We start from the raw sequence: 13458 nt of genomic DNA, 5'->3' as shown, positions 1-13458 counted from the left end.
GTGTTCTCTGGCAGTCTTGAGAGAATGCTGCCAGTGGGACTGAGTCACGTTCAAGGGCAGCCGTCTAGTGTTGGGCACCGACCTTGCTTTACCTTTTTTGGTCGTTTTCCTGTACAGGGCATGGGGTGAGTTGAGCTTATCATTGATAGAGCTTGTGTGCCCAGCCCTGTGCTCACAGCGTCTTCCTGAGTCCCCCTCAAAGCCACCTCGATGGGGGTAGGTGTTGTCATCCCCATTTTACAGATGAGGAACCTGAGGCTCAGCACTGTGGCCACCACGACCCAGCCAGCAAGTCTCCCAGTGTTTACTGAGCACCTGGGTGCCTGGCAGTGTTCTGGGAGGTGAGAATGAAGCAGTGAACCAGAGCGCTGAGGCCCTGCTCTGGGGAAGCGTCCAGAGAGTTTGGAGGTGGTGGGAAGCGTGAGACGGTAATCCAGAAATGAGCACTAGCGAACAAGATAAGATAATGAAGATAGTGCAAACTGATGGGAGGCAGTGAAACCAGGAGCAGGGTAGAGTGCAGGGAGGGAGGGGCTGTTTGGGGCGAGGTGGTCAGAGAGGACTTCTCTGAGGGGATGGCTTCTGAGCTGAGACCTAGAGAGGGAGAGGGACCTGCTGTATACCATTCAGGGACTGAAAATCCCAGGCAGCAAGGACAGTGTGTGCAAAGGCCCTGAGGTAGGACTGAGGCCAGCGTCTGCAAGGATTGAGCAGATGGGAGGGTGGGGGCTGGGTTAACTGCCTCTGGGAGTCTCAGAGTAACTCGTATAAGATCATGGGACCGGGCACAGTGGCTCACACCTGTAATCCCAGCTCTTTGGGAGGCTGAGGTAGGAGGATTGCTTGAGCCCAGGAGTTCAAGATCAGCCTGCACAACACAGTGAGGACCCGTCTCTACAAGTCATTTAAAAAAAATATAGCCAGATGTGATGGCATGCGTCTGTGGTCCCAGCTACTTAGGAGGCTGAGCTGGGAGGAACACCTGAGCCCAGGAGGTCCAGGCTGCAGTGAGCTGTGATTGCCCCACTTCACTCTAGCCTGAGCGACAGAGTAAGCTTCTGCCTCAAAAATTAAAAAAAAAAAAAAAAATGCAGAGGTGGAGGCTGCATGAATCGTACTCCAGGGAGGTCTCAGAGACCACAGGAGGCAGGAGACACCCTGAACCATGCCAGAGAGGCCTTCCCAGATTCTGCAGCCCCAGACTGGCGCACCCACCCTCCTCTTTGCTCCTCCTCTTCCTGGTGCAGTGTGGAAAGCCCATTTCCTATTGGGAAGAGGCATGGGCTGATGTCTCTGGATCCCTGGCTGCTGGATCTGGAGTAAGGGGCCTGGTGGGCTCTGATTCTCTTCTCTCCAGCAGCCTGGTCCCATCTTCTGATGGTCTAAAAAGCCATGACCAGACTCTTGGACCTGTAAACATAACCTCCACAGAGGAGGTGCCTCTCTCAGGATGTGGATTCTCAGGGCAATAGTGACATAAAAATCACACATGTAGCCAGGTTACCCCTGAAAATCCTTATGCCATCCACTGAAGCTGGTTATGCTTTATAGCTCTTTTCAGGAGCGTCCTCCTCTGTGCCATTGTATGAGAACTGTCCTGTGATGCTGGAGACAAAGAACAGAGGGAAGAACAAATGTGGTGCTCGGGGAGTCAGACCCGGCTACTCTGAAATCACTGTCAAATCCTCAGACGTGAATGGGGCAGGTGCAGAGCGCTCAGGGTACAGCTTCCCGTGTCGTACTAACCCGCGGCCTCTACAGCTCTCATAAACTGGAATGGATTTGTCGTGGGGGGTTAAGTGGGATAGCGTCAGCGTGGCAGGGATGGTAAGACCTTGGGTCCCAGGCGGCCTGAGTTCAAACCTTGGTTCTACCTCTTGCTTTTAGTTTTTTTGGATATATACGCCCAAGTGGAATTGCTGGACCATATGGCGGTTGTATTTTTAATTTTTCGAGGACCCCACATGATGTCTTCCCTGGTGTCTGCTCCACGTTCCGTTCCCACCAGGGGTGCACAGCGTTCCACTTCCTCCGCATCCTGGCCAGCACTTGTTATTCTGTTGTTTTGATGGTAGCTGTCCTCGTGGGTATGAGGTAGTGTGAGTTTTTTCCTGATGTGTCTTCGCTTTGGGCCTTTATGTGATGCCTTAGCAACGTGATGACAGTGCTGAGGGTCCCAGCAGGGACTTGGTGGTGTTCAGGGGCAAGGTCAATTCTGCCTCTTTTTAAGCTGTTGATCCTAACCATTCCCCTGTTTCTCCTCCCCAGTGTGAGGAAGCAGGTTTGTGGCGCAGGACTTGTTCTGGCACATTCCATGAGGTATAAATGTGATACATGTCCTCTGAAAGGGACAGTGAGAGTGCTGTGGTATGTAGAGGAGGGAGATCCTGCCCACCAGAGAAATTGGGTAAGGCTTCCTGGAAGAGGCAGCATTTTAGGTTTGGACATGTGGCAGTAGAAGGGAAGGATGATCCAGACAGAGGGAATAGCATGACAATGTCCAGAGGTTAGAGAGCACAAAACGGGTCCGAAGCGATTCCTTTGGCTGTGGAACAAGGTTGGAGAAGTAGAATATGGAGTTGGCTCCTGCAGGCTGAGATGCTGGGCTGGGAATGTGTGGGTGGGGGACAGTTTATTTCTGTAGACAACAGAGACTCGCTGGGCATTCTCTTAAATGGTGAGGGAAGAAGGGCAAAATCAATTCCAGGTTTGCAAAGACCTTTAGCAAGACCATGAAAAAGAAGGTGTGCAAAGCTCATTTTCAAGAGGGGTGAGAGTGTCTAAGTATAAACACAAAGAACTTCTGGAGCCGGTGGTGATGTTTCTTGTTTTAATCAAGGTGAGCTTCCAAGGGGGAAAATGAACCTCGGGGGAAGGTGCCAGCACTCCCTCCCGTGCGCATATTCAGGATGAGATTGTTCTTGAGTTGAAGTGGAGTGAACTCATTTCTTTGAAATGGAGGATGGTTTGAATCCGCTTACAGAACTGGGATGGCAGGAGAGAAGGAAGGAAGACCTAGGGGAGGAGGCTGCATCAGGATGGGAGAGTGAGGGTGTTGCTTTGGGGTCTTTGGGGTGGAGGGAACAAGCATGTTTCCAGACCCTGCTCTGAGGCCGGCGCCCTCCCTTCTCCTCCGTGCCTCCCACAAGCTTGGGAATGTGGTCTGAGCTGCAGGACCGATCACCTGTTCTTGGGTTCTGACTGTGAAAGTGTGGGTGCTCAGCCTGGGGCCATTGCAGAGCATGCAACAGAAAGTCACAGATGGGCGTTCAGAAGAAGGCTTGCTTCTCCTGCCTCTGCTGCTTCCACTCACCACACTTACACTTCTGTCACGCATATTTTTTGGAGATGGGGTTGTTAACCTGGTGATGACACAGCATCAGAGTGATGGAACCACAGCTTCCCAGGGCTTTATCTCTGCACTGCAGTTTTCAGATTTCACCGAAAACTGGTTTTGTAGAGTCATTTGACTGACAAGCCAGTCCTATAAAATACCTACAGATAGTATCATTACTCCCATTTTCCAGATAAGAAAATGGAGGCCTGGAGAGCCTGCATGAATCATCCAGGTCATACAGCTAGAGAGCGGCTGGGACAGGTCATGCTCACATTCTCAGGCTTAACGCCTGGGCCCTTCAGTGTCCCCTGGCTCTGGCCCTTTGGGTCCGGCCCGTGCACAGCTGCAGTGGTGGCTTGGCTCCCTCCGGGTGGAGAGACCACAGAGGCCGCCTGCCACAGCACCAGTCATCTTGGTCAGCATCTGGAATCTGCTCTGGGAGTGATGGGGGGCAGGAATAGCTATTTGTAGAACTCAGATGCCCCTCTCACCCCTGCCCGGTCATTTGCCCATGAACTGTATTGAGAACCTCCTAAGTCTTGTTCCTCTGCAGTGTCCCTGTCCCACAGCCCTTGACTCTGCAATGAGCAGTGAGAACCTGCTGCAGCAGACGCAGCCACTCCGCCAAGCCCATGTGTCTCCAGCAGCCACAGAAACAAAATGGAACCTGCCCTTCAGCTCAGGCTGCTTCAAGCCTGGAACCCAAGGAGAGGGGGCTTTGGGCTCAGCAGCACTGGGTGTGAAGCCTGTTTCTGAAACTTCCTGACTGTGTGACCTTGGGCAAGCCACTTAACCTTGAATGAGTCACTTAAGCTTTCCCATCCTTGATTGGAGGATGGTCACACCAGCCATGGGAGGCTGTTTCATGGATTAATAATCAAGGCTCATAAGCACAGAGCACAGCGCCTGGATATAGCGATGAATTCCAGCAACAGCCATCAGTCACTGAATGCTGTCTAGGTATAGTCTCTTTCCCCCAAAGCGTGTACGTTTGAGTGCTCTGTGTACTGGCGCTACAGCAGTGCTGTGTACGCTAAGAGTGCTCTGCATACCGGGGATACATCAGTGAACAGACAAAGAACAGACCACACCTTGGCCACTGTCAAGGGCTGACACTCCAGTGTGTTGTGGGGGGACCATGAGGGGCATGAGAAGAAACAGTATAGAGTTTATTGTAAAATGGGGGAACTAAGCAAGGAAAAGGCATGGGGGCATGAGAGGGTGGTGTATGCATGGGGCAGTGTTAGAGAAGGGGCAGGGAAGGCCTCACTAAGAAGGTGACAAAAGAAAGGGTTTGGGCCAGGCGCGGTGGCCCACACTTGTAATCTCAGCACTCTGGGAGGTCGAGGCGGGTGGATCATGAGGTCAGGAGTTTGTGACCAGCCTGGCTAACATGATGATATGCTGTCTCTACTAAAAGTACAAAAATTAGCTGGGCTCGGTGGCACACGCCTATAATCCCAGCTACTTGGGAGGCTGAGGCAGAAGAATCGCTTGAACCTGGGAGGCAGAGGTTGCAGTAAGCCGAGAGTGTGCCACTGCACCCCAGCCTGGGTGATACAGCAAGACTCCATCTTTAAAAAAAAAAAAAAAAAAAAAAAGAAAGGATCTGGAGCTAATGAGGAAGTGATTGTACATGGATCCGGCCCATCTGGGCAGAGTGCCCCAGGCGGCTGGAGGCCTCAGGCAGGAGAGCAGGGCCTCCGGAGGAACAGCGGCAAGACCTATGGGATTACAGAGGAGTGAGGCAGCAGGCACAGGCAGCCAGACTCTGAGTGAGATGGTGCCATGGCAGAGCTTTGAGCAGAGGAGGGATCTGGTGCAGATGAGGGTCCAGCCAGACTGCCCAGCTGCTGGATGGAGGGTAGATGGCAAGAGCAAGGGTGGAAGTGGGGAGCCCTGGCATCCTCATCTTTACAACAGCCCTGTACGGTGCTATGAGTTAGGGGTGCTTTTGGCTGGGGATCACAGAAGGCCTGTATTGCAGGAGCACACACATTCACGTGTTCACTGCTCTCTTCGGAAGCGTAGGGCTGGGCAGCCCCAGCTGTGGTTTGCCAGGGAGTGAGTCTCTCCTTGCTCCTGTTGTTAGCTCTTGCCTTGGGCGTGTTGCTTCACAGCTGCAAGATGGCAGCCACTGCTCCTGCCATCACAGCCTTTCACAGCTGTGCCCAAAGCAGAGTGGGTGGAGGGAACAGGAGGCCCTTCTCTTCCTGTATTTCTGTCTTTTCAGAGTGGGGGACCTTACCCAAAATCCCCTAGCAGACATCCCCCACCACCCCTCTTGGCTAAAACTGGCCTAGAACTACCTGCATGTATTCCAGTCCCTGGTAGAGGGGAACGGATGACCTAGACTGGTGTCATCGCCTGGAGCTGCTCCGGTTGCCTCTGGACATAGTTGAGGCTCCATGTCAAGGCAGGAAGGGAGATGGCTACTAACTTGGCCATGGGCAGTGCTGGCCCCAGGCAGATGGTACAATTCTCATTTTATAGATTGGGCAACTGAAGATCTGAGAAGCAACAGGCTTATCCTAAGGGTGCCCAAAAGTAGGGGCAGAATCAGGACTTAAACTCAGGCCCGTGAGAAGCAGTGTGGTGCCTTGGTTACATGCCCAGGCACTGCAGGCAGGCCACGCTGCTGGCTGTGTGAATCTCAGACCCATCATTTCACCCCCCAGTGAGAGTCGAGCCTCAGTTTCCTCCTCTGGAAAGTGGGAATAACAACAAAACCATAGAGGAGGAGTGAGGATTCAATGAGGTAATTTGTGTAAAGTGCTTAGCACGGCGCCTGGGACATAGGAAGCACTCAGTACATTTAGTGATCAATTTCATGAGTTATTATTCTATTAATATTATTAGCAGTAGTGTTGTTGGTTTCACTGGGCCAGGCTGCGTCTCACAGTGTCGTTTGCTTTCCCACAGATGAATTCCGTTTCGTGCCAAATGCTGGTTGAATTTTCAGCAAGTGATTGAGGCAGATTACCCTGTGCGTGATAGAACTGTCATTACAGTTCTGTGATAAGGACTCATTTTATTCTGATGTAAAGAATTTATGGGGAGGTGGCGGGGAGGTGGGGAGGTTTGTTTTCATCCTTGGTATTCAGAGGAGGCTGCTGCAGACATGGGCTGCCATCTGTGTGTTCCTGGGCTTGGCTGCAAAGACACCCAAGCTCCTCTCGGCTCTCTCCCTACCGAGATCTTCATGTCCTGGAGCTGCAAGGGACCTAGGTTGGGGTGGCGGGGTGGAGTGGGGTGGAGGACTGACTGCAGGTCACCCAAGGAGCTGGGATCCTGGGTGCGTAGACCTCAGGCCAGGCCTGGCTTGTGCCAAGCCCTTAAGGTACAGCATGGAGGAGGGGGCCCTTCTGGGCGTGGCAGGAGTGGGGGTCAGGGCAGGAGCTGCCTACTGTGTCCTCAGCCAGCCTCTCTGCTCTGTCCCTGGTCTGAACCTCACCTTTCTCCCACATCACCACATCGTAAGACACACCTCCTCTCATGGGGGAGCTCCAGATCCCCTCTCCTGCTCCCTGTCCCCAGGAGTCTCCCCGCAGTCCACAATGGAGTCTGTCACTGCCCTGCCCGCTCACAGCCCAGCCTCTTAGCCTGGCTCATGGCACCCTCACCAGCCAGGTGAATTCAGTCATTTTCCCTGCTCTCCTGGCACACTCTGGCCATATAGGACCCAAGTGGTGACTCCAGAGGGCTGCGTGCTGTCCTATGTGTGGGCTTAGCACGTGTCGGTCCTGGGGCGGCACATTCCCTCCTCTGGCCCTGGGTGCCCCCCCACACCGCCCAGCCTTCAAGGCTCAGTGGTCATATTTCTGGGGAACTCTGCCTTTGGCTGGGCTCCTGGGAATAGACTCTGAGACCAAGATTTGCCTGAAAAAGGTTTGTAGGAGTATCCTCAAGTTTGAAGATGTCCACCTCCTCCTCCCTGGAACCTGTGAGTGGAACCTTATATAGCAAAAGGGGTGTTACAGATGTGAGTGAGTGACGGTCTTGACATGGGGGATTGTCCAGGTGGGCCCAGTGTCATCACAAGCGTCCTTGTAAGACAGAGTCAGGAGGTCAGAGAAAGAGAGATGTGATGATAAAAGCAGAGAGCGACTGATTAGAAGGTGCCGTGCTGCCAGCCTTGAAGGTGGAGGATGGGGCCGTGAACCGAGGAATGCAGGTGGCCTCTAGAAGCTGGAAGAGGCAAGGAAGCCGGTTCTCCTCCAGAGCCTCTAAGAGGAGTGGGGTCCTGTTGGCACACTTTATACTTCAGCCTCCCAAGTGGTCAGATAAGAAATCTGTGTTGCTCTTAGGCTCTGACTGTGGTGATTTGTGGCAACAGTGCCCTGGGGTCAGTGCTGGCAAAGGAGTGAGGGACACAGGACGGGGCTGTGGTGCCCTCTCAACATGGGTCTCGGCAGGTCCCACAGGGAGCTCTGGAGCTGGGATGGCCCTGCAGAGGTGTCCAGAATTGAGGCAGGGGCCGGCTTTTACCCAGCCCCATCAGCCGCTAGCCACAGAGCTGCTTCCGGGGAGAGGTATGATCCTGGTGAGGTGCTCCCTTGGCCTAGGACAGTTCTTGAGGAGGGACTCGCTGCCCTGGGGAAAAGCGCCTTGGTCCTGGAGGGGTGCACTGTCCCTTCCTGGGTGGCCTTGATCTTTCCTATCAGCATTCTCTTACCACCTGGTGACTCCTGAGCCTCTGGAGGGACCCAGCACAAGGCCTAGCACAGACTCCCGGCTCGGAGGTGTTTGGATGGAAGTCCAGCCTGGCTCATGTCCACGTGGTCATCCCGGCCTGTGCAGCAACCCACCGTCATCGTCCCCCATGAGGAAGGCTGTGGCACGTTTTCCACGTCGCACCTGTTGGCTTGGCCAAGATGCCACTGTGAGGATAGCCACAGACACTGTTTCCTAGTGCCTTCCTGTGCCAGCCACGACTCGACACAATCTACATAAATGGACCCACTCATCCCTCACAGCAGCCAGGAGAAGTGGGCATGACTGGTTTCTCCGTTTTCTAGATGAGGAAACTGAGGCACAGAGAAGAGGTGAAGCAGCTTGGCCGGGGTCACACACCTAGCAAGTTGGCAGTCTGGCTCTGGAGCCCGAACATGTATTAACCACCATTCTGTGTCGCCTCCCAAATACACAGAGCTGCCTGTGACAAGGGACCAGGGTGGGCCTTGAACCCAAGTCCCCTCAGATCTGCTCAGGCCTTGGAGCTGGCACTGCACTGGGGCAGGACGAGTCAGATCATGGGCGCTAGGTCACTGTTCCCAAGTCTGACCTCCAGTGTCCGCAGAGCCTGCTGTTTCTAGAACATCTGTCGAACCAGCGGCCGCCTGTGGGTCTCCTGCTTGCTCCCTGCCGAGCTCCATGGGCCTCACCAGGGCCCGCCTTATTAACGCGGCCATTCTGTCTGAGGAGCAAACTAGAGCTGGTCCCACAGACCTGGGATTATCCCGGGCATTACCCCACGAGCTAGACCACCCTGCCATACTGCGGAGTCTGCCGTCCTGGAACCAAACCCTGGAGAGTCACTGTCTGTTGGGCTCTTTCCTGACGTCGGTCGGCAGCCAACAGGAGCAGAGCCACTGCTTTTGTTTCCAAGCGGTGGTCATCAGAGAGAAGCAGTGCATTAAAGGGTTCTGGGTTCCCAAGGTGGGCAGAACCCAGGTCTGACTTGGTCACGAGTCAGCTGCGACTGTGTGACATTGTCCGGTTTCCTAGCAGGACTTATGTGTACAACCGAACCAACAGTAGCTGATATTTATTGAGCATCTACTAGGGTCCAGAGACCGGCCACAAGCTCTGACTTGTCTTTTAATCCTCTTCCTGGTAACCTTATAAGACAGGCAGATATTATTGTCATCCTCATTTTTAGGGGAGGAGGCTGAGGCACAGAGAGGTTAAGTAACTTGCTTAAGGTCACACAGCTGTGCCCACCCCTGGAACGTTGGGACTTGAGTCTGTATTCTTCACCACCTCTCCCCTGAGACAACATGTTTAAAGGGCACAGAATGCTTAACTCTTGGATGACTAACTTCCGAAATAGAAATCTGGCTGGATGGCCTTCCCTACTGCAATGAGCTGTTTCCTGGTGCCTGAAGATCCCCACCGTCCCTGTCCTGTGGGCAGTCACACTGCTCTCTCTGGACCCCTCGCATGTCACCGGGTCTTGTTGCCACGTGTGTCTGTCCTCTTTGGGCTGGGTTTCAGCTATTCTGGTCCCCTGCTTGCTTTTCCTTGAATCCACCATTTACACCCAAGGTACACTTAACCTGCACATTCCTGCCGCCTCCCTCATGGATTAGGACCCCTTCCGGAATCTATCTGCAGCCCCCACTGCCTGTCCTCCCGAGCCCCACCCTGGCCCCCAGCACTCCCTGCTCTGGCCACAGCGACTCACCTCCTCCCGGGCGGTGCTTGCTCTCCTAACTGAGCACTGACATGAGCCATCTCATATCCCTGGAATGCTCCATTCCCCTTCCCCACCCCCTGTCTGACTCTCGCTCACCCTGCCATCTCATCAGAGACACGCCACTGTCTCCAGGAAGCACCCCCCACCCCAGTCAGGACCATTGCCCCTTCTCTGCACCCTGTGGCCCTCGAGGTGCTTTGTCACACGCTGATCACGCTGCCCATGAAGGTCAGTTGACTGTCTGTACCACTAGACTGTGGGCCCCTCGTGAGCAGGACTGTGTCTATCTCATCTCCGAGCCCCAGCTCTGGGGCTGCATTTAGTGGGCAAACCCTATGTATGTAGAGCTAGGGACCGTCATGGTCCTTTAGGACGGATGGCAGAGCAGAAGACCCTAGGGAGGCAGAAGACCCCCAGGGAAACAGCAGACATCAGGAGAGGTAGACTCCTGAGGTGACAGGAGACCCCTGAGGTGACGGGAGGCCCCTGAGATGATGGGAAACCCCTGAGGTGACGGGAAACCCCTGGGGAGGCAGGGTAGTGGCTGCTCTGATTCTGGCCTGAACCTTGATCCTAAGGAGGGAAGATGTCACCTAATTGAGACCCCGGGGTGTGAACAGTCACCCCCTGACTGGAGCCTTAGTGAACGTGGCCACTGTGACTTGAGGAAGGTGTGGAGTGTCTGAGAAGTCTCGGATGTTAGCCCTGAGGGGACGCTGGAGGTCATCCCTCTCAGCACCTTCTTCCCACTGCAGTTGCAGCTGTGACCCAGAGAGGGTGAGGGGCTTCCTCAAGGTCACCCATCAAGTCAGAGCGGAGCTGGGGCAGGAAGTGGAATGTTCTAGGGTATCTTCCAGGACTTGGCTTGGACCTCCTTGCCAGCCAGATAAGCTGTGCTCTTCAAGGTACAAGAGGAGGCTCTGCAGCCTGCTGTCTCCTGAAGGTATGGCTGCCCCAGTCCCTCTGATGTTCTCCTCTCCCTCTTACAGGTGAACCTGGTGCTGGGGGACGGCCGGTCACTGGGCCTCACGATCCGTGGGGGAGCTGAGTACGGCCTTGGCATTTACATCACTGGCGTGGACCCAGGCTCTGAAGCAGAAGGCAGCGGGCTCAAGGTGAGGGGAGGGTGTGAGGGAGGGCAGGCTCTGTGTGTGGAGCTCTTTGCTGCTGATTTTAATCAGACTTCCAGCAAAGCAATCAGCACCCCACCTTGAGGACTGGTCCCAGCTGGGGAGCCCTCCCTGGCTGCTGTACATTTAAATTCACAGCTCACAGCAACAGCGGGTTGGCCGCCTACGTGGCGTGGGCAGCAGGCCAGCCTGAACTTGTCGTGCTACTGTTTTGCAAACACTGCTGATGGCCTGTGACGGCCCATGATGGCCCTGGCTTCAGGGTTTGTTAGGATGTGTTGACATGGAAGAGGAGAGAAACTGATGTGCAGGGTTGGGGTTCCCTGGGCAGCACTAGCAGTTGTTGAAATGATATTATCGGCTCCCGTTTTATTTATTTTTATTATTTATTATTATTATTTTTTTGAGAGATGAGATCTCGCTATGTTGCCCAGGCTAGAGTGCAGCTGCGATCCCACTACTGATCAGCACAGGAGTTTTGACCTGCTCTGTTTCCAACCTGGGCCAGTTCACCCCTCCTTAGGCAACCTGGTGGTCCCCTGCTTCTGGGAGGTCACTATATTGATGCTGAACTTGGTGCGGATACCCAGTCGACATAGCGCACTGCAGCCCAGAACTCCTGGGCTCAAGCGATCCTCCAGCCTCAGCCTCCCGAGTAGCGGGGACTACAGGCATGCGCCACCGCACCTGGCTGTTAGCTCGCATTTTAAGAGGCCTAACTCTGTGCCCAGCATTTGTGATCCACTTTGCACATATCATCTCATTGACTCCTCGAGCTGCCCTGAGGGATAGGGTATTACTACTCACATTTTCCAGTTGGGGAAACTGAGGCATAGAGCGGTTAAACTGACTTGTCCAAGGCCACACAACTGGTGGGTTGCACAGCAGAATTTGAAGTTAGGCAGTCTGAATTTCAAAGCCCTCACTTAGCACCCTGCTGGGGAGCCCGGGAACTCGCTCAGAGAGGCAAAAGGAGGATGCCGGACCCAGGACACCAGTCACCAAATTAAAGAGCACAGTGCGTTTGGGCTAAATTCTGATGCTGGGGATGCCACAGCAGCAGCGATGGGTAGTGGTGACCATGGCACAGGTGGCATTTGAGCCAGGCCATGGGGAGTGTGAGAGAGAGGGATGGGTAAAGGGGAAAGATGGGAGCAGCTGGCCAGAGGACCACGCGTCTGAGTGTTAGTGACTCACTGCATGGATGCCTAGTCTGTGTGCAAAGTCAGGGGAACACAGCACATGATGAGGCTGTCTTTGTAACAAAGGGCCTTCCTGTCATGCCCCGATATCACGAGATTTCATGCTTCATGCAGACAAGAAGAAAAGGTCACATGTGGCCACCAAACCACATCATGGCAGACAGGCTAGAGTACAGAGACGATGCGTCCGTCATGTTCTCTTAGGAAACAGGCATCGTGGGAAGAGCTCTGGGTTTGCCGTAGGGGAGACTGGGTTCAAGTCCCAGTTTTGTTGCTTTTGCTGTCACAGCTGTGTGACCTTGGAGAGTCCCTCCACCTGTCTGGTATTCCCTTTCCTGTATAGTAATACTAAGTAAGTCCTCTCCAGACACTGAACCTGCTGGCATCTTGATCTTTGACTTCCAAAACTGTGGGACATACATTTCTGTTGTTTATAAGCCACCTAGTCTCTGGTACTTTGATATAGCAGCCCAAAGGGACAAAGGCAGACATCATCATCATCATCACTGACGTAATCACTAACATCTGTCATGTCTCCCCTTTCCCAGTTACTCTTCCAAGTGCTTTACATCATTAACTTGCTTCACCTTGCTTCCCTTTCCTACATAATAATAACAGATAACATTCGTTTCTCAGGATTATTGCAAAGATCACATGGGGGAATTATTTAGTATAGTAAACATCACCATTGATTGTGTTCCTCCAAAATTCATGCATTGAAATCCTTACCCACAAGGTGATAGTATTAGGAGGTGGGGCCTTTGGGAGGTGATTAGGTCATGAGGGTGGAGCCCCCTGAATGGGATTAGTGCCCTTATAAAAAATGCTGCAGGGGCTGCCTCACCCCTTCCACCATGTGAGAACACAGCAAGAAGGCACAGTCTATGAACCAGCAGATGGGTCCTCACCAGCCAGTGAACCTGCTGATGTCTTGATCGTGGACTTCCAACCTCTAAAACTGTGAGATGTGAATTCCTGTTGCTTGTAAGCCACCCAGTCTGTGGTACTTCGTTATAGCAGTCCAAATGGACTCAGACAAACATCATCATCATCGTCATTATCGACGTGGTACTTTACACTGATCATGTGTCTTTTCTCCCAGGTGCTCTTCCGGGTGCTTTACGTCGTTAACTTGTTTAACCTCATGCTACTCTCGTGAAAGTAGGTTCTGTTGTGAGCACCATTTTTATTAGTTTTAATTTTTGTGGGTACATAGTAGGTGTATACATTTGGGGGATACATGAAATGTTTGAATTTGGGCATGCAGTGTGTAATAATCGCATCGTGGAGAATGGGGTATCCATCCCCTCGAGCATTCACCCTTTGGTGAGCACCATTTTACAGGCTCAGTAGGTGAGACTCAGAGAGTTG

General features: G+C 53.3%; 1 protein-coding gene across 5 annotated transcripts in view; it reads left to right on the top strand.

Annotated features, from left to right (window-relative positions):
* The window catches only part of LOC116545590 (whirlin), a 104768-nt gene that overhangs the window by 28456 nt on the left and 62854 nt on the right, over nt 1–13458 (top strand). For all 5 annotated transcript variants that reach the window (XM_032272129.1, XM_032272127.1, XM_032272130.1 and 2 more), the window contains exon 3: nt 10745–10870. In XM_032272129.1, the coding sequence (XP_032128020.1) occupies nt 10745–10870 (126 nt within the window). The remainder of the gene's footprint in view (nt 1–10744; nt 10871–13458) is intronic.

This window comes from Sapajus apella, unplaced genomic scaffold (genome assembly GCF_009761245.1).
Source record: "Sapajus apella isolate SASKATOON/1434 unplaced genomic scaffold, GSC_monkey_1.0 scaffold295, whole genome shotgun sequence".
Lineage (NCBI taxonomy): Eukaryota > Metazoa > Chordata > Mammalia > Primates > Cebidae > Sapajus > Sapajus apella.
Note: the sequence above shows the minus strand (reverse complement) of the source record. Positions and strands in the feature narration are given on the sequence as shown.